The sequence below is a fragment of the Ictidomys tridecemlineatus genome, chromosome 9, assembly GCF_052094955.1.
Source record: "Ictidomys tridecemlineatus isolate mIctTri1 chromosome 9, mIctTri1.hap1, whole genome shotgun sequence".
Taxonomy (NCBI): Eukaryota; Metazoa; Chordata; class Mammalia; order Rodentia; family Sciuridae; genus Ictidomys; species Ictidomys tridecemlineatus.
Window position 1 is genome coordinate 120,836,590 of NC_135485.1, and position 26,824 is coordinate 120,863,413.

General features: G+C 40.7%; 1 protein-coding gene and 1 long non-coding RNA gene across 14 annotated transcripts in view; one reads left to right on the top strand and one right to left on the bottom strand.

Annotated features, from left to right (window-relative positions):
• The window catches only part of LOC144366913 (uncharacterized), a 52,863-nt gene extending 32,169 nt beyond the window's left edge, over nucleotides 1-20,694 (top strand). The window contains exons 2-4 of the mRNA XM_078021988.1: nucleotides 1,018-1,129; nucleotides 6,683-6,813; nucleotides 19,765-20,694. Coding sequence (XP_077878114.1) covers nucleotides 1,018-1,129; nucleotides 6,683-6,813; nucleotides 19,765-19,931 — 410 coding nt within the window. The 3' untranslated portion in view covers nucleotides 19,932-20,694. The remainder of the gene's footprint in view (nucleotides 1-1,017; nucleotides 1,130-6,682; nucleotides 6,814-19,764) is intronic.
• The window catches only part of LOC144366914 (uncharacterized), a 95,420-nt gene extending 69,130 nt beyond the window's left edge, over nucleotides 1-26,290 (bottom strand). For 2 of the 13 annotated variants that reach the window (XR_013426094.1, XR_013426093.1), the window contains exons 1-6: nucleotides 25,850-26,288; nucleotides 18,403-18,501; nucleotides 9,033-9,102; nucleotides 5,811-5,899; nucleotides 2,493-3,429; nucleotides 1,629-1,735 (exon numbers count right to left, since the gene is read on the bottom strand). This is a non-coding gene — a long non-coding RNA (uncharacterized LOC144366914). Of the gene's footprint in view, nucleotides 1-1,628; nucleotides 1,736-2,492; nucleotides 3,430-5,810; nucleotides 5,900-9,032; nucleotides 9,103-10,199; nucleotides 10,320-13,242; nucleotides 13,375-17,647; nucleotides 17,817-18,402; nucleotides 18,502-25,849 lie in introns of those variants that run through there. The other 11 variants (XR_013426091.1, XR_013426092.1, XR_013426099.1 and 8 more) reach the window with 10 other exon arrangements.
• Nucleotides 26,291-26,824: the final 534 nt, after the last annotated feature.

A 26,824-nucleotide genomic window follows, 5' to 3' on the forward strand; every position in this document is an offset into this window, starting at 1 on the left:
CAATGCACCTTCAGAACAATGTTGGCATCAGGGTCTAGAGCCCTGCTTATGGGTTCTGTTATTTAGGAAAAAGAGCACCATTGTTCATTGTTTATAACTTAGGGTACTTTGATGCTTTTGATTAAAACAATCAAAATTTCCACTGTAACACTTTGTTAAATGATTCAAATACCCTTCAAGTAATTCCGGGCACAAAGAGATATGGGTAAAAACACTGTTACTGTTTTTGTTTGTTTTTTAAATATCAGCAGTTTCTCTAGAACTGTTTATTAATTATTTTTTTATTATTATTCTCATTCTATAATGCTGGTCTGTCAGGACATACAATTCTAGAATGGCAATCATCTTACGTGGATATAATTTGGCAATCTTTTGGCACCTATTTTTACTGAGGAGAGTTTTTTTAATCAGTCTAATCTTTGAAGAGTATGTTTCTTTCCTCCTGTTAACACATTTATGGTAGTTTTATACAGTTCCTGTGTGGTATACCTGGTATTTCTTTTTGCTTAATGGGTTAGGGATTGTTTTTCCTTCCTTTCTGAATGTATATAATCCTCCACCCTGAAAATTTCTCAGCTGCTCTTCTTAGCATAACTTCTTCTCTATATGCTTTTCATTCTTTAGAACTCCAAGTGGGTGAGTAAGACCTCACAGTTTATTGCATGTATCTCTAACTTCTCTTTCATTTTCCATCTCTTTGCAGTTGGTTGCTTTCTGAACAGTTTTCTTAGATCCACTTTCCAATTCACAAATTGTTTATTATTTGTATTGAAACTTTTGTTCAATCTATCCATTGAGCTAGTTCAATTATTATACGTTTAGCTAATTGGAGTTTATCTGGCTTCTATTCAAACCTAGGCCTTCCTAGAAAGCTTCTTGTCTTGTTCAGGTTTTCATTCTATCTTTATTTCTTTAGAGATTTTTAACATGCTATTTCATTCTGCATCAAATAATTCCAATTTCTAAATACCATGTCCATTTATTTGTGTTTTAAAATTTTGAATCATGAACCATTAGGTTTGGGAGTTTTCTTCTGGGGAGCAACCTCCTTTGAAAATCCTGGATTTGCAACTGTATCAGCTGCTGTGGGGATCCTAGCAGCCAAGAACTTCTTAAAAAAAATTGTCAAGTAAGTTACTTGGATTGTGTTCTTCCCAATCCTGAGAGTAGTATACCATAACTGTATGAAGGAAGAATCCCCAAAATGAATCCCAGGTCAAGACAGACAAGTTTCTTTTTTATTTCCTCTCTCCCCTCCATCCTTTCCTTTTTAAATTTTTCATTTTTCTTCCATCCTTTTTTTTTTTTTTTTTGGTACTGGGGATTGAACTCAGGGGCATTCAACCACTGAGCCACATCCCCGGCCCTTTTTTTATATTTTATATTTTATTTACAGACAGGGTCTCACTGAGTTGCTTAGCACCTTGCTAAATTGCTGAGGCTGACTTTGAACCATGATCCTCCTGCCTCAGTCTTTCGAGCCACTGGGATTACAGGCATGTGCTACCATGCCCGGACCTTTTTCTTTTTTTCTTTTTAATTTATATATGACAGTGGAATGTATTATAATGTATATATAGGTATTTGGTCACCTAACTGTGACTAAATATCTGAGAAAATCAACTTACAGTAGAAAAGATTTATTTGGCTCTCAGTTTCAGAGGTTCCAGTCCATGATTGGTTGGCTTCCTTGCTTTGAGCCTGAGATAAGGCAGTATATCACCTTTTTCCTATTCTTAAAATTAAAACAAAATTTAAAGGGTCTGTTTTTGAGAAATAGCATGCACACTTATTGAAGGAGCCATCTTACTTACCAGCTCATCACCATTGCTCTGGGGGAACTCTTCTATCTAAAATTTAGTAGGCGGCTGCCCTCAAAAACACCTGCTGGTCTCCTCTCAGCTCAACCCTATTTCTGCCTTACTGCATTTCCACAGCCTTTCATGGTATCATATCCCCAACAGTCCACCCACCATTTCTTTATAAGACTGATTGTCTACTGAGTACCAACAAGGCACAAAGATGCTAGGACATCAGCCAGGGACATGGACACAGAGATTAGAGGGATTGTATCTGGACATGCCACCTGGCTGGGGAACCATATGCCTCATAAGTGAACTTAAATGATGCATGAGCTCAGAAAAATAAAAGGATGCAAAATTTACACTAGAATTTGCTAGAGAGGAACAAGGAGGGACTTTTTGTTAGGTTGTATTAAATTGAATGGCATTGAAGAAAGCCTTCAGACTCTCTACAAGACAAATCCTTGTTGCTCCAAAAACTATTCTTGACTGTTCAGTCTACATGGCTACAGTTAGTTTAGATCAGCATCATTTACTGAGATACTTCTGTGGGTAGGACCTGTCGTAGACACTAAGCATTCAGAAATAAGAATTAGTATCCCAGGTTTGCCATAAACTCACAATGCAGTGGAGAGCTATGTTAGTCAGCTTTCCCTAACTGTGACAAAATACCTGTGAAAATCAACTTACAGTAGAAAAGATTTATTTGGCTCTCAGTTTCAGAGGTTCTAGTCCATGGTCGGTTGGCTTCTTTGCTTTGGGCCTGAGATGAGGCAGCACATCACGGTGGTAGGATCATGTAGTAGAGGAGGCCACTCATCACATGTCAACCAGGAAACAGAAAGATAGAGAGGCAGGAGTCAGTTACACGACATATTCTTTGAGGGAACAACCCACTGACCAATTTCCTCCAGCTAGGTACCAGCTCCTAAAGTTTCCACCACCTTCCAATAATCCATTCACTTATGAATCAGTCAATGGACTCATCCATTGATGAGATGAGAGCCCTCATGATCTACTTGCTACAATTTCTACCTCTGAACATTGCTACATGGAGAACACATGAGCCTGTGGGGGACATGCTACACCCAAACTATAACAGGGGGTAAAGAATCCTAGCACATTGCTCTTCTAGCTACATTATCAGTGGGGCTTTTACTCACCAACGCATCCCCAGCTAACAGCATACCACCTGAGCCTCTAAGTGCTGAATATGTTGAATCATTTGAAAGCAAAATGTTGAAGCCCAGGGCCCCCTAAGTCTGTGAAGCACACACCCTTCCAAACTCTTACAACCAAAAAGCTTTAACCCTAAAGCTTTTAACCTAAAAGGTTAAAAATGAATTTCTTTTCTTCTTCTTCTCTCTTTTTTTTTTTTTTGTTCCCTTTAATACACCCAAGAGTTTTTGCTACTGCCTGGACACCTTGAGATTTTTAAATTAGAACTCTCTGCTGAAATCCCAAACATCCATCTGTACTTGGAATGAGGAAAGGAGGGATGGTAGAAGAATAAAAAAAAAAGGACATACAAGGTCAAACCTTACCCAAGGTATGTATTCATGCTTCTAATGATGTCTGGAAATTTCCTTCTCTCCAAATCTGTGATGACTGATCCTTGCTGAGTTTCCTTCCATAAGCAATGGATAAAAACATTTGTAAGTTTTGTCATAGAACATTTATTTTTTTACTTATTTATTTAGAACAATAAAAATGTAACATACAAGTAAAATTCTATAAATTTCATTATTGGAATAAAGAAATAAATCAATGTACATTGAAAAAGGTTAATCTATTTCAGTCACTTTTTAAACAAAGTTTTTATTTGCTTTTCAACAATCTTCTAAGGTAAGCATTAGGGCTTTCATTTTATAGTGAAATTAAAGAGTGACATAGTGAAGTCTGATGATTGAAAGTGTAAGCTCTGGACCCTCGGTAGCCCTCAAAGCTGCTCTGAGCCTGAATTTTGTCTTTAAGGTAAGATTGTATGGAGTGGGGGGTCAGTTATCACAGATTTGGAGAGGAGAAGGAAATTTGCAGACACCATTAAAAGCATGAACTTTTGTACCTGGAATAAGGTTTTTGTCTCCTACAATTATTTTGTTTGTTTTCTTCTTCCTTCCCTCCTTTCCCAATCCAAAATCTGAAGTTCAAAATACTCCAATATCTGAAATATTCTGAGCACCAACATGATTCTACAAGTGGTAAATTCCATACCCAACTTCATGTGACAGGTTGCAGTAAAACAAAACAAACATTGTACTAAAAATATAGTATTGTGTTCTATAAAATTACCTTTAGGCCATGTATATAATATGCATATGAAAAAATGAATTTCACATTTAGATTTGAGTCTCATCTCTTAACGTATTTCCTTATGCATCTGCAAATATTTTTTAAAAAAATCCAAGATCTAAAACATGTTTTGGGGCTAGGGCTGTGGCTCAGTGATAGAGTACTTGCCTAGCATGCATAAGGCACTGGGGTTGATCCTCAGCACCACATAAAAATAAACAAATAAAATAAAGGCATTCTGTCCATCTACAACTACAAAGTAATTAATTAATTAAAAAATAAATAAAGCATGTTTTGATCCTGAGCACTTTGAATAAGGGATGCTCAACCTGCTTATATACACAGTCTCTTCTCACTCTGTACCATATTTAGAAGGTCCTAATTCAACTTTTCTACAGTAAAGAAATAACATCCTTCCTACCAAGCCAATGTTAAGAATGTTTTCTAAGGCTAAGTGCTAAAGGGTTGGAGAAGAACTTATTAAACAGTGATTGACCACCATGCCCTTCAAAAAAAAGAGAGGTTCCAAGCCCAAGTTATGGCCAAAGCACCTGAAAATATATAAACCTTGTGGCATCAACTAACACTGCTTTAATATAGTCATTTATAAGAGGAGAATATTGCTGCCTGGAGGTATGGAAGCTTCTGAGGACATTGTACCTTTAAAGCCTGACTTAGTACCCAAAGTCAAAAAATAACTTCCCACCAAACAAGTGGGAACTTCTCCCTCCTTAAATCAGCAATGCAGAATTTAAAAGTGGGTGATTTTAAACAATAAAAAAGTGTGTGTGTGTGTGTGTGTGTGTGTGTGTGTGTGTGTGTGTGTATATATATATATATATATATATATAGTAAAGTAATAAATAAAAATGTTACCTATTACTTTACAGTGTGCTCAGTTACCATCACAAGGATTAGATAGCTTTTAAGCTATTAAGCATCAAATTTTGCTATTCCCAGGCAGGAACCTACTTTTCTCCTTTGTAGAAGTCACTACTTGTTTCCATATTTGCTTCCAAATTAAAATCGCAGAAGGCTATTTCCTTTCCAAAACGCAAAAATGAATCTATAGTGTAATTCCTGTGGATAAGACTTAGTGTCTTTGTCACCACTTTGTCTCTTGTTTGCATTTTGTGGTGCTGGGGATCAAACCTAAGGCTTTAAGCATGATAGGCAAGCACCCTACTACTGAGCCATATTACAGCCCCGTCACCACACTGTGGTCATGAGAGTAGAAGACTGCCACATGGTAATGCAAGGCCATATTTAAAATAAATCAATGATCCACTCATCGATGTTACCTTGTAGGTTGTGAAAATACAAGAACCTTTTCTAGAAGGATAAAGGTAAACTCACAATATACTATCTACACAGCAAGAGGACAGCTCTGAAGAAAGGTCATTTCCAGAGCAGTTTCACAAATCATAAATCGAAACCTTCTGTACAGACAGTGTTTTTAGCAGGCTTATGTGAAGGAAACCAATTGCTTTAGGGAAATAAAGCTAATTAGCAAATCTGTTTATACTCCAATAAGTGAGTTAATCGATTGTGTTGTGTTCTTGACAGTTAGTACCAATTATTTCCAGTACCTAATAACCTACAAAAAAACACTGTGTTTGTATTTCACAGGTGGAATTTTCCACAACTCTTGCATTTCACAGGGAGCCAAGCTCAGATGCTAAGAAAAAAGTTCCAATGGAAAAGCGCAATACTTGCCTTCAATATTTAGCTTTTCAAATTGAAGTATTATAAATGTCATTTTCCTTCCTGTTGTAACACACAGGATGTATTACCTGCAGTAAAACCTGTTACATGGAACCGAAATAATGGTAAGATTAGAAAGGTAGAGAATTGATCCTGCTAAATAACTTCATGCTATATAAGAAGCACATTTCAGTTTAATTTTCCATGTGACCCAAAAGTGCCTAAAGTCACTTTAAACATTGTCTCAATGAAACAATACATCTCTATAGCATATCCATAGTGGTTTATAAATATAAATGCTGCTATAGTTTTGATGCTGAATGTCTCCCGAAGGCTCATTTATTAAAGGGTTGGTCTCCAGGGTGGCACTAAGGGGAGTAGTAGAACCTTTAGGCTGTGGGAACTAGTGGGAGGTCTTTAAGTCAGTAAGGGTGTGCTCCTGTAGGGGATTATGAAACCCTGGTCACTTCTTCGTTCCCGGGTCATGATATAAGAATCTGTTGTACCACATGCTCCCACCATGATGTGTTGTCTTACCAAGGGCCCAAAGCCGTGGAGCTGATTGGTCATAGACTGAAACTTCCAAAACTGGGAGACAAAAATAACCCTTTTTCCTTTGTAGGTTAATTATCTTGGATATTTCATTATAGTGAGAGAAAGCTAATTAACACAAATGGTTAACCAATCTAGGAAACTGACATACCAGGTTTTATAAAGAGGTCAATTGATCAAAAAGGGATTTCCAGGGCTCAGTCCTAAGAGTTACCCAATAATTATACCAAATTAACTTATCATGATTACATGTCAACTGACACAATGGTTTCTTGCTTTGGAGCATATATAAATGTTAATAACCTCTTGCATGGTGTCATCTCCTTTGACAGCTGCCATTTCCAAATCTACACCAGACTTCCTGGCCCTATGGTGAAGGTCAGTGGCACAAACCCGAGGAGTGGTATCCCCAGCTCTGCTGCCACATCTTCCAAAAGAGGATCACCAGATGAACACACTAAAGGTAATGGCATCTACAATATATATTTAAGAGGCTTCAGTCACTTCTGGTATTTATGATCATCAGATGCATGGTTAGTAACTACTGAATAAAGATATATAGGTTGGGTCTTCATAAAACATCTGTGGGCTATTAAAGAAATGGCTAATCTTAACTTTTAAAATCCCCTGAATTTTCTCAACAATTCTCCAGGGGGGACTGATCCAGTCAATTACATATCAAAAACTCTAATCTCTAATTCATTCTCTGACAGTGATTTGCTGAGACAAACCATGTGAAATAGAATAGCTAAAGCTAGAGGTTTAAAATTTTGGAATTCTAAAATAGACGGGACTTTAATGATCATCTAATTCAACAAACCTTAGCTTTTGAGGAATCTGATAAAAGCCACAGATCTTCTCCCTCAAGTGAAAAACATTTCTTGCTTATAATTTCAGAGGCAACTCAGCTTCCCTGAAGCTGGTCCTGGAATACCAAACTTAACACTTTATAATAAAAATAATTTAATACACCAATTTAATACTTCACATAATCCAACCATCTAGTTATAGATAAAGAAATCAAGGGAAAGAGAGGCTAAGTGGCCCATCCAGGATCACATAGCTTGTTAGGGACAGAGGCAAAGTGAAAATCCTGTTCTTCCCATTCTTTCTCTGCTGTCATCTGCTGTGTCAGACTCTACGTGGTCTTGTAGTTAATGACAAGGGCGACCGGATATATCCGAAAAACGTTTAAATGCTCTGCTGGGTCAATCTTATTCACTGGCCAAAGAATGATTACTCAGTGCATGGAATTAGAATTAATACCCCTAGTTCTCTTTCTAGTCAAGTACAAAATCATTTTCTCTATTGTTAATTCTCCACCTATTGGGAATCACCCCTGGCCTCTTCCTCCAGCACCATCAATATTTTCTTAAAATCCCTCCTTCCTGTATCCTGTGACATGGCACCATCCAGATTTCCCCCCAATGTCTTCAGGGGTCTCTCCTCCACCATTTTATTTCTCATTCTTTGCCACCATTCTCCTTCTTTTCCCTAAAGCTAGATTCTCCTCTGCTTTACAGCCAGTCCCATCCCTCCCAATAGGACCTCAACAGTTACTTCTATGAATGCAAATTCCTGCCCTAAACTAGTTTCCTTTCTCACCCTTTCGATGTACACACACTGGTGTCTTGGACTCTGTAGTGATGTCTATCTAGTTCTATAGTTGGAACGTACATAGCAAGAGGTATAAATATGGATGAATTGACATTTTAAGATTGTGAATGACAGATAATGTACAAATAACAAATCTACCACCAATTTCTCTGATTTAGAAAAAGTTTTTGTAAATCTGACAATATTTTGCTTTCTGTTTTTGCAGTATACTGTAATAATCTTACTCCCTCCCCAATATCCCCCCCAACATTGCTTTTTTAAAAAAGGGAATATGCCTCCCCCTAGTGGGCAATAATGAGATTAAAAACAATCCCTCCCAATTCTTGGATATATTCTGAAATCCTCACTAATGAAACTAAGTAATATATACTAACTACATCTAGACAACTAAATATTCAAAGCTCCTCATGTTTATATTCCATTTTTATTTTTTATGATGATGGAGACTGAACCCAGGGCCCCCATGCATGCTAAGCACATTCTCTACCACAAAGCTACATTCCCAACCACCCTCCCTATTTTGTCTCCTGTTGAACTTGATCATTCTTAGGGATTGATGTTTCTTAAATTGAGATACATTTTAATGCTTCGAAAAGAAATATTCAGTAAAGCAACTAGAAATTACCTCAGTACTCAACTGCAAAAGACATTCTTTGTTAACCCAAAAAATCTAATGCGCTGTGATAATGAGGCCAGACTCCGGGATTTGGTTCTAGTAAAGTCAGCAAATATTTACTGGTCTCATAGTCACTTGTTTCACATTAAAAATATCTTCCCCAAGCTGCATAAAACCTGGAGTGGTTGATAGCAAACAACCAGTACAGTTCTACTTCTGACTGCAAATCACCCCCAAAATGCTGGTGGGTTAACAATAGTTTTTAAGTAGTTTTCTATAAAGTGGTAAATAGTTTCTTTTCACAGAACTATGACAAGGTGGCTAATATTGAGTTATTTACTGAATATATAAGTTTTATTAAATGTCTGGGGGGCTCACATTCTTAAAGTCTGAGACTCTGCTGAATATTGGAAATTATGATGGTCTAGATGACAAATATTTTTGATTACCTTTTTGGTGAATATCCTTTATTCAAAGAACCATGGTAGTCTTGTGCAGAATCAGGAACATGCTCAAGTTCTAAAATATAAAAATAGAATATTATTCACTGCAAAATTTATTTGGCTACCTCAGAGGCAATCGTTTGGATTAATCAACCTTTTAATTATTTGCAAGGCTACATTAAACATTAAGTAATTGCAATATTTATATTGTTTAATATGAACTAATCCCATATAAATTTCAAAATGTAATCAATAGAAAGATATGACATATCATCAAAGTGATGAAGTAAGGCTTTAAAATGAATAAACAAAGTAACAACTTCCCTTTTGTGATCTCTTAGCAGTTTTAATTCCTAAGTTTTATTTATTAATATCTAAAAGTTACCAATATTATACATTCATAACTAGATCTAATTCTCTAAACTCTAATTACTAGACTCTAATTCTCATGAGAAATCAATGATTTCACATTTAGTTGACAGACTATAGTAATAAATGCAGAAAAGTAAGAAGGTAGTTTGGAGTAAGAATTACCATAGGTGGTGAAGTTATTCAAAAGTAACCCGTTTGTGATTGAAATGCTGTTTAAAGCACAAACTAGATGGTCTACTTATGCTACTAAGGGGACAGTTTTTCAAAAATATTCTAGCCAGTAAAGAAGCTTTTTACATAGAATAAATATCACAAAGTTGATGATATAACTACATAAAAGATTTTACATATTCTCTAACAAGCTAATAATCGATTAAGCATAATTTATGTCTAATAAATCTGTGTAAATGGAATTTTTGCTGTGAAATTCCATGCCTCTGGCCAATTCCTAGACCTGACATATTAAAATAAGAAAATTTAATCCACTGAAACCAACTGACATTTATCACATGCTATATATGACAGCATGGGCTATTTTCCACATTAAGACTTTTCATAATTTTAATGACTATATAAGACGTTATTGCCAGGATCTGCCCCATTACTTAACTATTTCTATATTTGGGGTCATTTAGGTTTTTCTTTTATAAAATGTGTCATAAATAAGACTACAATATAAATACAGTTTTTGTGAACAAAGCCCTTTATTGTTAGCTGTATTATACTTCCTTAAGAAAATTCTGACTTAAGCATGGTAAATAAGCAAATGTCTTCACATTTTTTTCCTATCAATAATACCACCTAATGTTGTAGGGACAAACGAGGCAAGGTACCGAAGATAGCAGGAAACAGTTTCATTTGGCTGCAGCCAGGTTCAGGGGGTACAGCCTTTGCTGTAATCAATCCCCTGAACCCCGAGTTCAGGGAGTTTCAGAGTTTTATACCCAGCATGTAAGAGGAGGGGCTCAGAAGTTCACAGTCTGCAGAAGTTCACATAAAAGCAGCTTTTTCTTTCACTGTTCTGAGCAAGTTAACTCTTCAAGGACAACACCTGAGAAGGGGGGAGCTTCATCTCCCCTTTCTTTCCTCCCCTGCCAGCTGTTACCATGGGCCCATTTGTAACTTATCTTAAAAATGTAGACATCTCTGTGAAGCCCAGCTCAAGGCCAGAGGCCTTGTTTGCACATTTCTTCAAAGTACTATACTGGATACATTTGTGAAAACTAGTAAGGGGGTGTCCAGCACCTGGAGAGCTGGTATCTTTTTGGCCAGTGGCCAAATAAACAGGGTAACATGAAAATAGGAAGTTTATCTACATTGAACTGTTTTGCAGAGACTCTTTTGCTGACAGTCCTAAAATCAGCCATGGTGAAGATTTCTGGAGAGGCCCAGTTAAGATTTTTCAGTTGAGAAAGGGGGTGCCACTTCAATTCCCCACTTTAATGATGCTCCCCATAATTAATCCTTTAAATTTAGGAGCATCATTACTATTATCTTGGCTTAAAGCCTTATATAATGCCAAAACCTTAGTTGTTGTCATCCTTTCAACAGCAGCTTCTTTAGTGGACCCAAGAGTTTTAATGCATGGTGGAGCCAAATATGGGAGCAATGAACAGGTTAATAGCAGAATATCCATTACACTAGTTAAGCTTTTAAATCTACCAAGAGTTGAAAACCATCTCCCAAAAGCATGTTTGGGACCCAAACTTTAATGCCCTTCTAGGTATGAACTAGGACATGTGCTAGTTCTCTTGTGTTGGTGGCTATATTCTTAACTGTTTGTCTATTGTCATCCATTTGGATGCAACAATCTGAGCTGTTGAACTCTCCACATATTTCTTTTTCCTCAGCCAGTAGGTAATCTAATGCCAAGTGGTTTTGATAGTTAGCCACTCGCATCTGGTCTGTTGTGTGGCCAGGAGGTCAAAGGCTGTGGCAGTCTGATTAATAATAATTTCTAGTACAGCTTGTAAGTGAATAATTCTGTTTAACATGTCAATAGGAGTCCTGTAGCTCCAACTGCCATTTTGTGCCCAGGTATCTGGAGCATAAGTGGCAATGATCTTTTAGGGTGGCCAGTTACCTTCACCCCAAGATTGGTGACTTCCTAAATCAAGTTTCTTTCCAATGGACCTCTTTTTCCTTTCCAAACAGTCATCCATCTATAGCATTCCTCTGGTGGGACAGGTCCTAAATATATGTTTTACCACCTCTTGGTTATAGTGGATTGTCTTGACACATGGTCCACATGATCTCCATGGTTGGAATAGGAGTAGAACAGAACCTCTTAAGGTTATCAAAGGAAACCAAACTAAATAATAGACTAACATTTTGGTTAGCATAGGTTAAACAGCATAAATTAACAAAGCCAAACTAATAACACCAAACAAGTCCTAGAAAACTTATATAAGCAAGATTAAAAAATATAAGTGAAATTTTGTTACCCAGAGTCCAGTCAGTAGGAGTTACTGTTATCAAACCAGTAGCAAAAACCAAACAGAGAATTATGTATATATCTAGAAGCAAGGAGTGGCAATGCATTACAGCATAGGAACTATCTCAGAGGTTGAAAGAGTTCATTAGTCTTGGTGGGAAGTTTATCTTTCACCATGCATTGATCAGCCAGTCCCTCCTGTGTGGCTGAAACACAGGGTCGTAGCCAGTCAGCTTCCAGAGTGACTGGAGCAGGGCTGTTGTCCTTCTGATCCTCAAGCTTCTCGGGTGCTCCTTTTTCTTCGGGATGGTCAGCTTCAAGGGCGTAGCAGCATCTGGACAGCACTCCCAGTCCGCAGCTGCAGGCATGAATCTGGTGTAGTGAATCCAGGGACCTATCCCTGCAAACTTTACTGCAGTTGGGGTGGATAAAATAACATTGAAAGGGCCCCTCCAAAGAAGTTTAGGGGCTGTATGTGTTATTTTTTGACCCAGACTCAATCTCCAGGCTTGAAGGAGTGCACCTGGGTCAAATTTACTGACAATCTTTCTCAAACCCATTGGTTGAGAACCTGTAAAGTTTTCCCTAAGACCTGAAGCTGTTGTCTCAGGGTTAATTTTCCTATCTCTCTTAAGTCTCCCCGTAGTCCCCTAATAAAAGGGGGTCCTCCCATATATTATCTCAAAAGAAAAGAATCCAGTCATCCTAGTGGGAGTGGATGTAATCCACAAGAATGTAATAGGGAGAAGTTCATCACAATGTAAGTGAGTCTCCTGACACAGCTTACCCAATTGAGCCTTAAAGTCCTGTTCATCCTTTGAACTTTACCAGAACTCTGCAGCCTATAGGCAGTAGATAACTTTCAACTGATATTTAAACTCTTGGTCAGTAATCGTATCACTTCTGCCCTAAAGCTGGCCCATTGTCTGAGCCAATAATTATTGGGACACTAAATCTGGGAATAATTTCACAGAGAAGCATCCTAGTCTCTCCTTAGTCTTTTTAGTGCGGGTGGGAAAGGCTTCCACCCAGTCAGAGCATGAACACACAAAAACCCAAAAGTTATTTATAGCCCCTTGAGCATGGTAGTTCAGTGAAGTTTACTTCCAAGTCTTCAAAAGGCGCTCCTCCTATAGTTTGGATTTCTGGTGGGAGCTTTGGCTCTTGACAAGGATTGTTGTGAGCACAAACCTCATATTGTTTGCAGATCATCCAGGTGTTGCTTGTGGGCCAGGGAGCATAGAAATGTCGACTCAGAACTGTCTCAAGTGTTGTATGTCCAACATGTTTTTTGCAAAACTGTCTGTTAAAGGCTGGGGTTAGAATCTCCGGGATGGCTATTCCAGTCATCAGAAAATCTCCACTATCCACCAGGGAGAAAAAATTTTTTTTCAGTCTTAGATCACTTACTTTCATGTTGGGAGTATGTTGGTTCCCATTCTGTTAGCTAGTCGGCCAGGCAGCATTTAAACCTGGGACTGGATTTTCTTCCTGTTTCTCGCAGACAGCTAACATGGCCTCTCTGTCAGCTCTCCGGTTGCCCTGAAAAACCACAGTATTTCCCTTTCGATGACCTCGGAAATATATAATCACAACCTTCCTGGGAGCCCACAGTGCATCCAAAAGTTTAAGAATTTCTTGTCCATACATCATGTCCCCCCCCTTTTTTTTCTCTCCTGAGTTAATTAGCCTACCTAAGGCCTTATGAACATGAAGGATAGAGAACGCATATTTTGAGTCTATGTAAATATCCACACAGAGTCCTGCTGTCAACTGAGGTGCTTGAGTCAAAGCAATAAGTCTTACTTTTTGTGAAGTTCCCTGAGGCAGAGGCTCTGCCTCAACAGTAGAGTCCAGAGTGACCATTGCATATCCAGCCAAACATACCTCATCTTTTATAAAGCTGCTTCCATCTGTGAAGTACTCTGCATCAGCATCCTTGAGGGCTAGTCTGTTAGTTCTGGCCTGCTGGAGAACACTTCATCCATGACCTCAACACTTCTGTGATAGGTTTTCCAGGTCCAATGGGCAGCAAAGTTGCTAGGGTTAGTGGTTAGGGTTCTGACGACCTCAACGTGGATATATGGGTTTTCACATAACATGCCCTGATATTTGACCATTTTTTTCATTAGTCAACCAATAGTGTCCTTTATATTTTAACAATGTCAAAATTGAATGAGGAACTCTGAAAACCAGTTCTTGTCCCATGGCCAGTTTATCAGCTTCCAACACCAGAAGACCTGTGGCTGTAATAGCCCGTAAATAATGTGGAAGCCCTGGGCTACAGAGTCCAGCTGTTTGGACAAATAGGCCACTGGACGGTGCCATGTCCCAGCATCTGAGTCAAAACTCCCACAACCATTCCAGATCAATCATGGACATACAGAAAGAAGGGCTTTGTGAGGTCAGGGAGCCCTAATCCAGTGCACTGGTGAGTGCTTGTTTAATGTCCTCAAAGGCCTTTTGCTTAGATGACCCCCATATTAGAGGGTCCCATTCTTCCCCCTTTGTGGCTTCATAGAGGAGTTTTTGTCATAACTGAAAGTTGGGGACCCATATATGGCTGAACCCAGTAGCCCCAAGAATTCTCTAGTCTGATGGCAGGTTGAAGGGACTGGAATTGAGCAGATCTCCTTTCTTTTGAGGCTCAGTGGATGTTCTGTTCTGTTGCTGAGTCAGATGGTAACCAATGTATTTGACCTTTTCCTTGATAGATATGGGCTTTTAAGTCAGAGTCCAGTGCTGTCCCAAGGATGGTGTACTCCAGCCCCTGGGAGGAACTGTCATTTAGGAGGGGCGGCATACATAGAACCTCTGGATCTTAAGATGCAGGAATTTTTTTGTTATTTCCCAGTGCAGGATCTTGGCCACTGGGATTCTCCAACTCTCAAATCTAATGTAAATCTTAGCAGAGACTGATGACCTGGGACATAATTTGTATAAAAGGCACCTATGTCAATCTCACCGTGGGCTATCTGCCAAGGTTGGAGGGCAGCGATGCAGTTCCGTGAAGATCCTTGTGTGGCAGCCACATTGTGCTTACCTAGGTGTTGCTCTTTGACTGCGTGGCTTTCTCCTCTTGCCAGGTGGGGTGCCTGCTCTAATTGTATATAGAGGCTGCCCCGCTTGTGTTTTGTTCAGTATGCCTGGGTACATGGGGCTCTGTGGCCCTTCCTGCTGGTGGTTCACAGCGTGTGGCTTGGAGCCAGGGTGGCATATCCTTTTGGAGTGAGCACCCTATGGCCCACTATCCGCTGTTAACATGAATATATTCCTGGTTCATTTGAGTCTTGCAGCAGCTGAGCCCTCCTGAGGTGCTGGGTCCCGTTCATCAGATACATTTGTGTGTGTCTATGGGACCCCTGCCATATTCGTCAATCACAGACTTCCAAGCAAGTGAGAAGAAACTGAAAGGAAGGGCTGGGGCCAAAACATTCATTTCTTCTCTGTTCAAGTCTTAGCTTTTGAGCATGGCAGTGGGTACTTGTCTGCCAGGGCCATTGGAGGCTTCCCCTTTTGTCTGGCCACGCTTTTTTTTTTTTTCTTTATAAACATTTGGACCATTGTCTTTGTACTAGTGAGAACCCCCTTTGAGTGAACCCTGGGTTAGTACGAAGATCCATCCTCCTTTTTATCTTTCTGGTCTGCCTGTCTTTGAGTCTCTGGCATACTTCTCAGTAAAGCCCTCTAGGATTGTAATTTTTGGCAAATGGCTCTCTGAGTCTGTCCCACAAACGCTGCATTGATCACCTGTTGTTTGAGCCTGTGCATTTCTTCACTGACAAACTTGCATTGCGGCTGCAATGTTTGTATAGTGCCCCTCCTCCCCTGGGCACCTCTGGGCAGGGAGAGGGGTGGCAGCAGCAGTGGCCTGGAACTCAGCTCTGAGTCAGTTGGGCACATTTCTTCTGATTATTGCTGCCAGTTTCATAGGGCAGAGGGGCCTTAGGTAGATGTGGGGCCCGAGAGAAATATTCAGGCTATGGAGGGTGCGAGAGGGAGAAGCTGGAGCAGTGGGAGGCTTATCTTGCCTCCGTTTGTCTGCAGATGCACTCGGCTTAGGCTAGGGCTCAGAGCTGGCTCCGATTCCTTCTAACTCTTGGGCACAGACAGTGTGTTTTGTTCTCTTTTTTCTTTTCTTTTCTTTTTTTTTTTTTAGACTTTCTCTGAGGGCTTCTTGACATCTCTTTATCTTTAGATCTTCTTTTTTGTTGGGCCCCATCCTAGGTCTGGATAATGGGCTGCATCAGATCAGTCATGGCCCAGGGTTTCTCCATGTAGGAGGGAGTATGGTTTTTCCAGCTTATGAGCTCAATGGTATGAAAGGCTGGCACACAAAACCACCTTGTCTCCCTCAGGTGTTTCCCTCTGGTCAACATGGGCAGGTCCTTTAGTCCCTTCAGGGGCATCTGGAGAGTTCTCATCTGAGTTGTGGCTCTAGTCTTGGGATAAATCTCCCACCTTAATCTTGGGAGGTGAAAGAGTCTTTGGTCCTAGGAAGCCTTTGGCTTTGAGGACTTCAAAGAGGAAGGAGTAGCCAGTATTGGGGGCCATCATTTGTTGCCTCTAAGGACGAGGGGGCTAGGGGACAGTCTGTTGTCCCAGTGGTCTTGACAAAGTTAGGTAGAGTGGCACATAAGGTCTTGGGTCCTCTTCTGGTTGGGGGGGGGGGAGGAACTGTTTTCTTTCCTGTCTTTCCTAGTCAGGTTTTCTGTTTAGCTGCTCTCCACTGGGTCTTAGAGACCACTATGCTCCTGGCTTACATCAGCTTGGGCTGTCCATCCAGACAGGCTCTCAACCCAGGGGGCTGTTTCTGCACTATCTCTTGCCAGCAATCAATGTAAGAGAAATGGTTCAGGGGTTCCAACAACAATCAAAGGACCTCAGCAATGACTCTCTCATCCAAAGATCCTTCTGGTGGCCAGCCCATATCTTGGGTGGGCCACTCTAATTCACAGAGTATGCAACCTTTGTGGAGTGAGTCTCACCCCAGTTACCAGGAAAACCTTCCTAAAGGTATCTAACACACATTTCAGAAGGCTCGGTTTCCTTCATGTGCCTCCCATGTTCCACCCTGCATCGGTGTCGCACACTTAGAACAAAACACACTTAGGACAAGACTCGCTTCATCCATATCCAGCCACTCCCCTCGCGGGGATTTAGGGCCCTCTTAGCCTTGGGTATCAACCCCAGACCTGGAGCTTTCCCCTAGACTTTGGTTGGTGAAATTCTGCCATAGACTGTATGAGGTGCCACTGAACCGCGGATCAGGTCTCTGCACTCGCTTTGGCCCTCGGGTTGGGTCGGAACCCTTCCCTTTGTCCGTCTCATTCACACACTTTCCCACAGACATGGCCAGGACAGAATTTCTATACCACCCAGATTCCAACAATTCCAAACCAAACAGAAAAGGGAGTCACAGTGTCCCCTCTGCTCGCTGACCCCGAACAGAGACTACTCAGGCAACTCCCTGGGGCCATTTCAGCTCCAACCACTTTGGAGGGTACTGGGGACCCAACAGAGGGTGATCAAGCCTCTCCTCCACCCGCTTAGGTCTTGAAGGGGAAGTCAGGTGGGCTACAAAACCAAATGGACTGGGCCCTACCTGTTCAGATGGGCGGTGTCCAAAACCCTAATTCTGGTTCCTGCTGCCTGTGGATTCCCTTGTGCTCCCAGGTGGCAGCCCCAGGGCACTGGGTGAGTGGATCATCCTTCAGGCCAAGAGTGACCTGGGTGCACCAAGGAGACCGCAGTCTCCTATCGCCCAAGGGAAGCCAGTCCCCAGAGACAAAAGAGGCAGAATAGCCTTCCTTACCTCCTCTGTCCCATCTGGGTCGCTAAAAATGTTATAGGGCCAAAGTGGCAAGGCACTGAAGATAGCAGGAAACAGTTTTATTTGGCTGCAGCCAGGTTCAGAGGGTACAGCTTTTGCTGTAATCAATCAAACTCAGGGTTCAGGGAGTTTCAGAGTTTTATACCCAGCATGTAAGAGGAGGGGCTCAGAAGTTCACAGTCTGCATAAGTTCACATAAAAGCAGCTTTTTCTTTCACTCTTCTGAGCAAGTTAACTCTTTAAGGACAACACTGAGAAGGGGGAGCCTCTTCTCCCCTTCTTTCCTCCCCTGCCAGCTGTTACATGGGCCCATTTGTAACTTATCTTAAAAATGAAGACATCTCTGTGAAGCCCAGCTCAAGGCCAGAGGCCTTGTTTGCACATTTCTTCAAAGTACTATACTGGATACATTTGTGAAAACTAGTAAGGGGGTGTCCAGCACCTGGAGAGTTGGTATCTTTTTGGCCAGTGGCCAAGTAAACAGGGTAACATGAAAATAGGAAGTTTATCTACATTGAACTCTTTTGCAGAGACTCTTTTGCTGACAGTCCTAAAATCAGCCATGGTGAAGATTTCTGGAGAGGCCCAGTTAAGATTTTTCAGTTGAGAAAGTGGGTGCCACTTCACTAACATTTTTTAAATTTCACAAAGAGTCACTTACATAAATATTGTCTTATATAGTTTCCCTTTAAGATATGGTTACATGGTTATTAAAGTGACTACAATAGTTAACTTACAGGCAATTTTATTTTTGCAGCAGTTAGCAGGCACACAGTTCCCTCCAAAAGAAAATCAAAACTCAAATGACCATGCTTCTCTCCATAGGATCTGAAGAACTAAAAGAAAAGCACAAAATATAACTTACTTGGTAATATTTAACAGTGGTTTAACCATAATTGAAAAAACTATTAATGATAAAAATCTTATTTCCTTTACATTATTCAAATATAGAAGCTGTAGATCTGTACTGGTGTATTTTGAGGGTATGCCTCTGGCAATGCTCCATTAATGAGGCTTTTTGTCACTGTATTTTACATTTAAGCAATGCCATATGGGGGTGATAATCTACCTACTTAGTCATGCTAACTAAAAAAAAAGTAAATTATTACAAGATGCCATGGTTGGATGTGTTCCCCCAAAAGCAAGGTTTGGGGAGCTATAAACTACCCAGTCTGAGGTATTTGTACAGCACTACACAATGGACTATATTATAAAAACAGACAAGAAAGGAGAAAACTATCTATGACAATAGTAGATACCCTTATTCTCATTTATCTCCAGAAATTATTTCCTTTATATGCCAAATATCTTATAAAAATTATATATTTCTGATTCATGAGGTACATTCATTTCTGACAAACATGAGAAGTCAATAGTGACCTGAAAAGGGAAAATTTATTCTTATCAAGCCCTGACTCTCTCCTTCCATCATTCTAAATTAACTGGTTTTTATTAAAGTTACTCCATTATTAAAAACTTCATGAAAAGTCAGTTCTAAAAGTAGGGGATAACAGGCATATAAATCGAAAGCAAAAAAAATCGTAAAATATTGTTATTGTCTGAAGGTAGCAGGTCTGTCTTGACTGGTGTGTCCCTTAATTATGCCAGATGGGTCCTTACTTAGCCAGTTGGCAGAATTAATGGTTGAAAAAGGGGAAAACAGCTCTTTATCTAAAAGGTTCCTTTTCTCATCTTGTTCACTTTTCATAAGCTATCATGGCATTACCTAGGATTAAGTTTCTGATTTCTATTAATTGCCATAGAAGCCTGTATTTTTTTAAATGAAATTCCTAAAACCTGCTGTAAACATTTTATGTAAAGATTTTGTTTCCAATAGTGGAAACATATTCCACTACAGAAACCTTTACACAGCAGTCTTAAGTAAATACATAAGATAAATGCGGCATTAGGTGTGCTTCTTAATTACTGATATATACATTTACACGCTTTTCTGTATCATGTAACTACAACATCTTATGATAGATGGATAGCATTGCAATCATAAAAGAGCAAACTCAGACATGACACAATTGGAAAACCATTAAAATACAAGAAGAAAAGTTCTTCAAAGATAAATGGTCCCATCATTATTTCTCCAGGATACCGGAGCTCAGAAAGATCAACAGCAACTACTTTGAAAGGAGAAGCAGTCCCATCCAATGAAACTTTGTCCGCCAATCTCCAATTAAGGAATTCTCCAGACTGCACACAGAACAGAATCTTTTCATCACAAGACTTCACAGAAGGAAGAAAAATCACACTATGAGATTTCATGTCAAGATCTTTAATCAAAGGGATTCAAGTGCAAAATTCAAACAGGGCACAACGAGTTGTTGTGTCGGTAATCGTGGGAATATTGTGGAAAGGGAGAAAAGACAGACAAGAACAAATGGATGCCACAAAAATCAGACAAAGCCTGCTTTGTGGATGATGGATAATTCAAATGACACCACAGGCTGCTCAGGGACAATATGAAGTCCATGACAGAGACTTACACAGGCTTCAAATGAATGTCATGTATTTTTACATGTTTTCATGTTCAGATTCTTGAATCATATCTGCTGGTGTCTCAATAGTCCAGAAATAAATGAAGTGGCTCATGAAATCTGCTTTCTTCAAGAAAGGTATTTGAACCAGTCCAAGACACAGTGGAAAATTCAAAACAAATCAGCACTAGCTTTCAGTCTTCCTTCCCTTCAGTATACAGGAATTTGAAAGCAGCTCAAGCCAGGAGGTAAAGGTTCAAGGACACAGAGCATCAGACATCTAGCCCTCTCCCAGGGCTACAGTGTACTGTGAATGAAGTAAGTTACCTTCTTTTGGGGACAGAGCCCAAGGGTTGGAGGTTCATTGGACTCTGTCTCACTCTAGGGCTGAGGATCATTGAAGAATTAAATGAGCCAATGTGCTCTACGATGTGTTAATCAACGTTTTTAAAAAGTAAAGAGATGAGAAAGTAACACAAATAATCATCTTACTGTATTTCTCTGTGGTTTATGTTTACCAAATAAAGTTTTATTTTTTATTGAGATCCCTAGATTTTTGAAAGATAAAACACAAGTTGATTTTGGTATAAATACGGTGATAAAAATAAAGACAGAAGGTATACTAGGTTTGGGAAATAGGTCATAATTCTAGTTTGTATTCCCAAGACCTAGTAGAATGCTCAAGAAATATTCCAGAAAACCTAACAAATATGTATGAGACTAATTAATATGCTAGGGTAATAAATCTATGGACCATTGATAAATAACTATAATATTGTGTGCATGAGGCACAACACCAAGCAGATGAATAAATCCTGGTCCCAGTACTGGAAGGGCTTATAAGACCTTTTTATAGGAAAATGGGGGCATTTGTTTCTTCACTTATGATCTTCCTTCCTAAGGTCAAATGTGGGGTCCCAGCGTCAGGTAAACCATTCTGTTCCCTAGGTTCAGGTAACTGTAGCCTGACTGAGCCCCCAAATGTCAGTGACTTATCACTGGGGTACACTCTACTTTTTTTTTTTTTAAAGAGAGAGTGAGAGAGAGAGAATTTTAATATTTATTTATTTATTTAGCTTTCGGCGGACACAACATCTTTGTTTGTATGTGATGCTGAGGATCGAACCCGGGCCGCATGCATGCCAGGCGAGCACGCATGCCAGGCGAGCACGCTACCGCTTGAGCCACATCCCCAGCCCACACTCTACTTTTCTCCTCAAGATCACCCCTGGCTCAGGGGGACTTTCTCAGAGGCAGGACTTCTGGGAGGCTGGTGGATCTAGGGAAAGCTCCCGCAGTCTGCTTGAGTTCTTAAAGTCATTCAGAGCTTGCACTACTACTGGGGAAGAGATTGCAAACCAGAGAAAGAATACAGCACAACCAGCACTGGACTACTTGGGAACTCTCAGGGAAAATCCTGAAACTGCTCTAATTTATTTAGGAGTCCTATAGTCTGAAACCTCAATTCACTGAATCTGGATCTCACACATCCCCACCTCCAACCCTCTGAACCCTAGATGTTTCCAAGAATATTGAATAACTGTGTTTCAAGAATATGGCCTACCCTTTGCAGTTTCATGGGGAAAAAAAAAGTCTCAGAATGCTGTTTGTCTTTGAACTGCTGCAGTTGAAACTTGATGTAGCTGACCTCTTCCTGTGCTCAAATATTCTGAGTTATACACACCTTATAAAAGTGGACTAAACAGAGCAAGAGACTGTGAGCTTTCTGAAAATAAAGGGAATATATCGTATTCCCCTTTGAACAGCTGGAGCCTATCATTGTGTGCTTAACTAAAATAACTAGTTAGTACTCATCTAGCAGGACCATGCTGATAAAATGCTCACTGTAGCTTCTTACCGCCTAATACTTGGTGTTATGGTTTGGATAGGAAGTGTACCCCCAAATCGGGGTATACCCTGTTAATTGCAGGAATATTCAGAGGTGGAATGATTAGGTTATGAGAGCTATAACCCAATCAGTCCCTCCTAGTTTGAATGGACTCACTGGATGGTAACCGCAGGCAGATGGGGCATGGCTGGAGCAGGCAGGTCACTGGGGCATGTTGGAAGGGTTCCTCTTCCCCACAGCACCTTCCCCTCCCCTCTTCCCTGCCACCATGAAGGGAGAAGCCTCCCTCAGCGGTAACCTTCTGCGATGATGTGCTGCTACACCTTGGGCCCAGAGCAAGGCAGTCTGCCCATCATGGATTAAATCTCTGAAACCCTGAGCAAAATAAACTTTTATTCCTCTAAATCATTCTTATCAGGTATTTTGGTCACAGTGACCTAACGCTGACTAACGCACTTGTATTACATCACTTGGCTGAGTTTTTATGCACAGGTTTCTTGAGAGAATGAGATAATAAGAATATGCATTACCTCCTTAGGCACAGTAGGGTCACAAGATAAAAGAAATTATGCACAAAAATGGGAATTCTCTACTCCACTGGAGTCTGTAGATATGAGATATAGATGCCACCAGTTATTGGCTTTCTCAGTTTCAGTTTGCTGTGAGCACCATTCACCCTGAAACGCTTAACACAACTACATTGCATACAATAGTCCTCAGTAGCCTGAGTTCTGTATGCATGTATGCTGTTTTATAGCTTAGGAAGCACATTCACATGTGAATTATCAAAATTGGTCAATTTTTAGCCTCCTCTTAGCTATATGCTTTATGTTTTTAGTTTCACTTCATGCTCACTCCACACACTTGAAAAATAGACCTTCTGAGAAGTTTACAGTACTAGCAAGTATGTAAACAGAACTGGAAACCAGATTTGTCCAACTATAAATTTAGAATTCTTTCCAGTATAAAAACTGGCCTCATGGTATGATCTTCACTTTAGCCTTGTGCTATAAATATAATGCTATCACTTTCCAGATTCATGAATTTAATAAAGATGTGCAATAACCTTAGTGCCAAGCACCAATCTAGGCACTGAAGACACAGTTCACATCCAGGATGGAGATGGGGAGAGAGGGTTCTAACCAAACATTTGTCAGCTGGAAATTGCAGTCAGCCATGCACTGTTCAGGGTTATGCTTGGCATATTGGAGTAATAACTGGGAGGCCAACAACTGCAGTGTTGGTAAAATGACAGATGACAGACAGCAGAAACAGATGACAGAAAAAAATAAAGACTAAATCACAATCCTGCAGGTCCCTAAATGAGCTAAATCAATGAATAGTTTTGATCTATTGTGGGACACAATTAACTTGTATAATTACTCCTATAGCTGTGTAGAGTATGAAGGCAAGGGAGGGCTGGGGTTGTGGCTCAGGGGTAGAGCGCTCATCTCGCACATGCAAGGCCCTGGGTTCAATCCTCAGCACCACATAAAAATAAAAAATAAATAAATAAATAAAAGTATTGTGTCCAACTACAACTTAAAAAAAATTAAAAAAAAAAAAGAAGGCAAGGGAAAAGCTAGGGAGGTGACAGCTATAGTTCAATTAGAGAGAAGGTGGTTAGGCTAGTCTGATGGTAGAAATCAAGTTGACTGAAGGATTTTGGCTTGAGAATGGTGAGAGCCTTGGACTATTCTGTGCTTCTGTAGCAGAATACCACTGTCAGTGTAATTTATAAAGAACAGAGATTTCTCTCCTATAGTTCTGGAGGTTAGGAAGTTGAACATCAAGACATCTGGTATCTGGCAAGGGCCCTCTTGCATTATCTCCTGGCAGAAGGTGGAAGAGCAAGAGAGAGCAGGAGAGGGCCAAAGTCACTTTTTTTAATATTTATTTTTTATTTGTACACAATACAGTTATTTTGTTTATTTATTTTTATGTGGTGCTGAGGATTGAACCCAGGACCTCACACATGCTAGGCAAGTGCTCTACCGCTGAGCCACATCCCCAGTCCCTAAAGTCACTTTTATAACAACCCAACTCTCACAATAACACACCCATTCTCATGATAGGATATTAATCTATCCATGAGGACAGATCCCTCCTGACCTAACCACCTTTTAAAATGCTCCCAGTCAACACTGTTATACTAGGCACTAAGTTTCCAGCACATGAATTTTGAAGACACATTGAAACCATAACAGATAGGGTCGCTATTTACTGGGATGGACAAGACTTGAGGAAAAGCAGATTTGGGGGTGAAGATCAGGATTCACTACTTTAGACACACTACTTTTGAGATGACTATCATGGAAGATGTCAAAAAGCCATCTGGATGCCTGAGCCTGGGGTTTAGAGAAGAACAAGTTGACATTGGAAGCATACACGTGGGAATTTGTTAAGGTATTGATTTTAAATGTCATAGAGGAGAGCATGCAGGGGAGTAGAAAAGAGGCCTCTTACACCCTAAACATCAGCATTTAGAGAAGAGGAGGAAAAACCCAGTCAGGTAGACTGAGAAGAAGCAGGCAAAGAGGGAGAAATAAAACTTCATAAGACTTCAAGGAGAAAGCATTTCAAGGAGAGTGGTCAGTTTTCTTAAATATCACTGATAAGTTAAGGAAGAAAAGAATCAAGAATTGACTGAATTTAGCAGCCATTGAATAATGGGTAAAGATTATTTGTCTCAGGTTCCTGAAATGAGCAAAATGAAGATCTGAGCAATAATTGCATAACTAAACCAGATGCCATAGTGCACGCCTGTAATCCCAGTGACTGGGAAGGCTGCAACAGGAGGATCACAAGTTCAAGACCAGCCTCAGCAATTTAGCAAGACCCTGTCTCAAAATTTTAAAAAAAATAAAAAATAAAAAGAACTGGGGAGGAAGGTAGCTCACTGGTAAAGCACTTCAGGATTCCTTCCCCAGTACTGGGGGTCAGGGGAGGGGGAATGGAGGTTGAATAACAGAGGTCACATTGCCAATTAGCAGTAGAACTGTGTCCAAAACCTGAACACAAGGTTTTCTGAATTTGCCATGTTTCTTCAATTCCAGACCAGAACTTTCCTTCAATACCATTTTCTGATGTCTTCCTTTCCAAGTGGTAAACTGTGATTTATTAAGGGGACACTCAAAGAATATTGACTTTAAACAAAAAAGAATAAACTTCAATAGAAGAATCTCAGGGCATAATAACAGACAATGGTTTACATTTTACTGATAAAGTCAAGGGCCCTTCAAATTAAATGAAATAGGCAATCACTGCAAGCCGGGAGCACAGGTGTCAAAATGGACTCAGTGCTCCTCAAAAGGAATTCTCTGTTTGTTCTATTTCACAAGATGACTTCCATACAAATAAATCAACACCCATGACCATGTGTTACTACTAACTTTTAGTTAGGACTGGAATAATAGGGTGTGATTGCCCAATTTCTTTCTTTAATTTATTCATCAATTTGCCTAATAAAGGGGGAGAATCAGAATATAGTTTCACTTGTGCGTTTTTAATCAAACAAATGTTTAAGGAGCCAAAGGGACAAGGAAACAGAACAGAATTTAATAGCCCCTTCTGTCTTCAATCCATAACCAACGACAACCAAAAAGCTCCGCCATCCCAGGAGTCCACTCCAGCAAGCGTTTGCTGTATGATTTTGCAGAATAGGAAGTGATGGTTTCCAAAGGAAGGTGGAGCGGAGGTGGGAAGAAGAGCAGCCAACTAGCACCAAAACAGGGCTCAGAAAGGGACGGGAGAGAGGGACTGAGTGTCACAGGGTAGGTTAGGGCGGGAAAGCAGCCACTTTTCCACGGATGAAGAAGTTAAACAAGGAGCCTGCACCAGGCAACTTACCTTCGGAGACGCAGGTTAAGGACGCGTGGTGGAGAAGAGCTCAGCTGTGGGGCTGTAACTTTCCAACGTTAGTCAGGGTCATCGCTGGGATTTTGGTGTGTCCCTGCAAGGATGCAATGAAATCCTCCCGCCTGGTCGCTTTTTATTCCCGGAAGGAGGAGGTGGAAAGGTTCAGGGGACTCAGGTAGAGATGAGCGCGGGGCCCAAGTGGCTCCTGAGTTTTGCAATGTAGGCACGTAGCTAGGGTTCCCAGAAGGCAGAGGCGGAGGCGCCGCCGCGCAGCCTTCGAGCCCGGCTGGCCACCCGCACAGCCCCCAGCCCGGGAACTTGTGCGGTAGCAGCAGCCCGCCAGAGTCCCGAGTCGGAACATCTCAGGAACAGCGCGGTGGTCACCCATCACCGCTGCTGCGGAGAAGCGCAGTAGGAAACGCTCGCTGTCCGCCCGCTTGGGCGGGACAGCGCCCGGGGAACACGGATCCCGCACGCCCCCTACTGGCGGGGCCCGCCTCGCCTGCGCGGGGTCGGTCCAGCGCGCTCACCCGCAGGGGGCCGGAGAGGGGGGCAGTTCTGTGGATCCCCGCAAGCACCCCGGACGCTTAATGCTTTTAACAACCATCATGATAAGACCTGGTCAAAGGGTTGCTGGCTCTGTGCCTCGCCTCCGTCTTTGGAGTGTGCACCAACAATTCAAAGATCCTCTTCTAAATGCTGCGTTTGAGAAGGGAAAATCCAATAAAAGAGATATGGGATTCCCTCAACTTCTGTCCCAAGGAGCCAGGGAATTATGTCTAGGCCAGTTTTGTTTCTCCAACCAGAGCCGCAAAACACCTGGTTTCCTTATGGTTATAAATCCCTTGGGAGAGGACCACTGCAAAGATTCTTTCCAGAGACAAGAGGGATGCAAAAGAAGTTTGCTCAGAAGTTTTAATTGGGAAAGAAAGAGGAGCTAGTCCTTTTTAAAACACCATCTGAGTT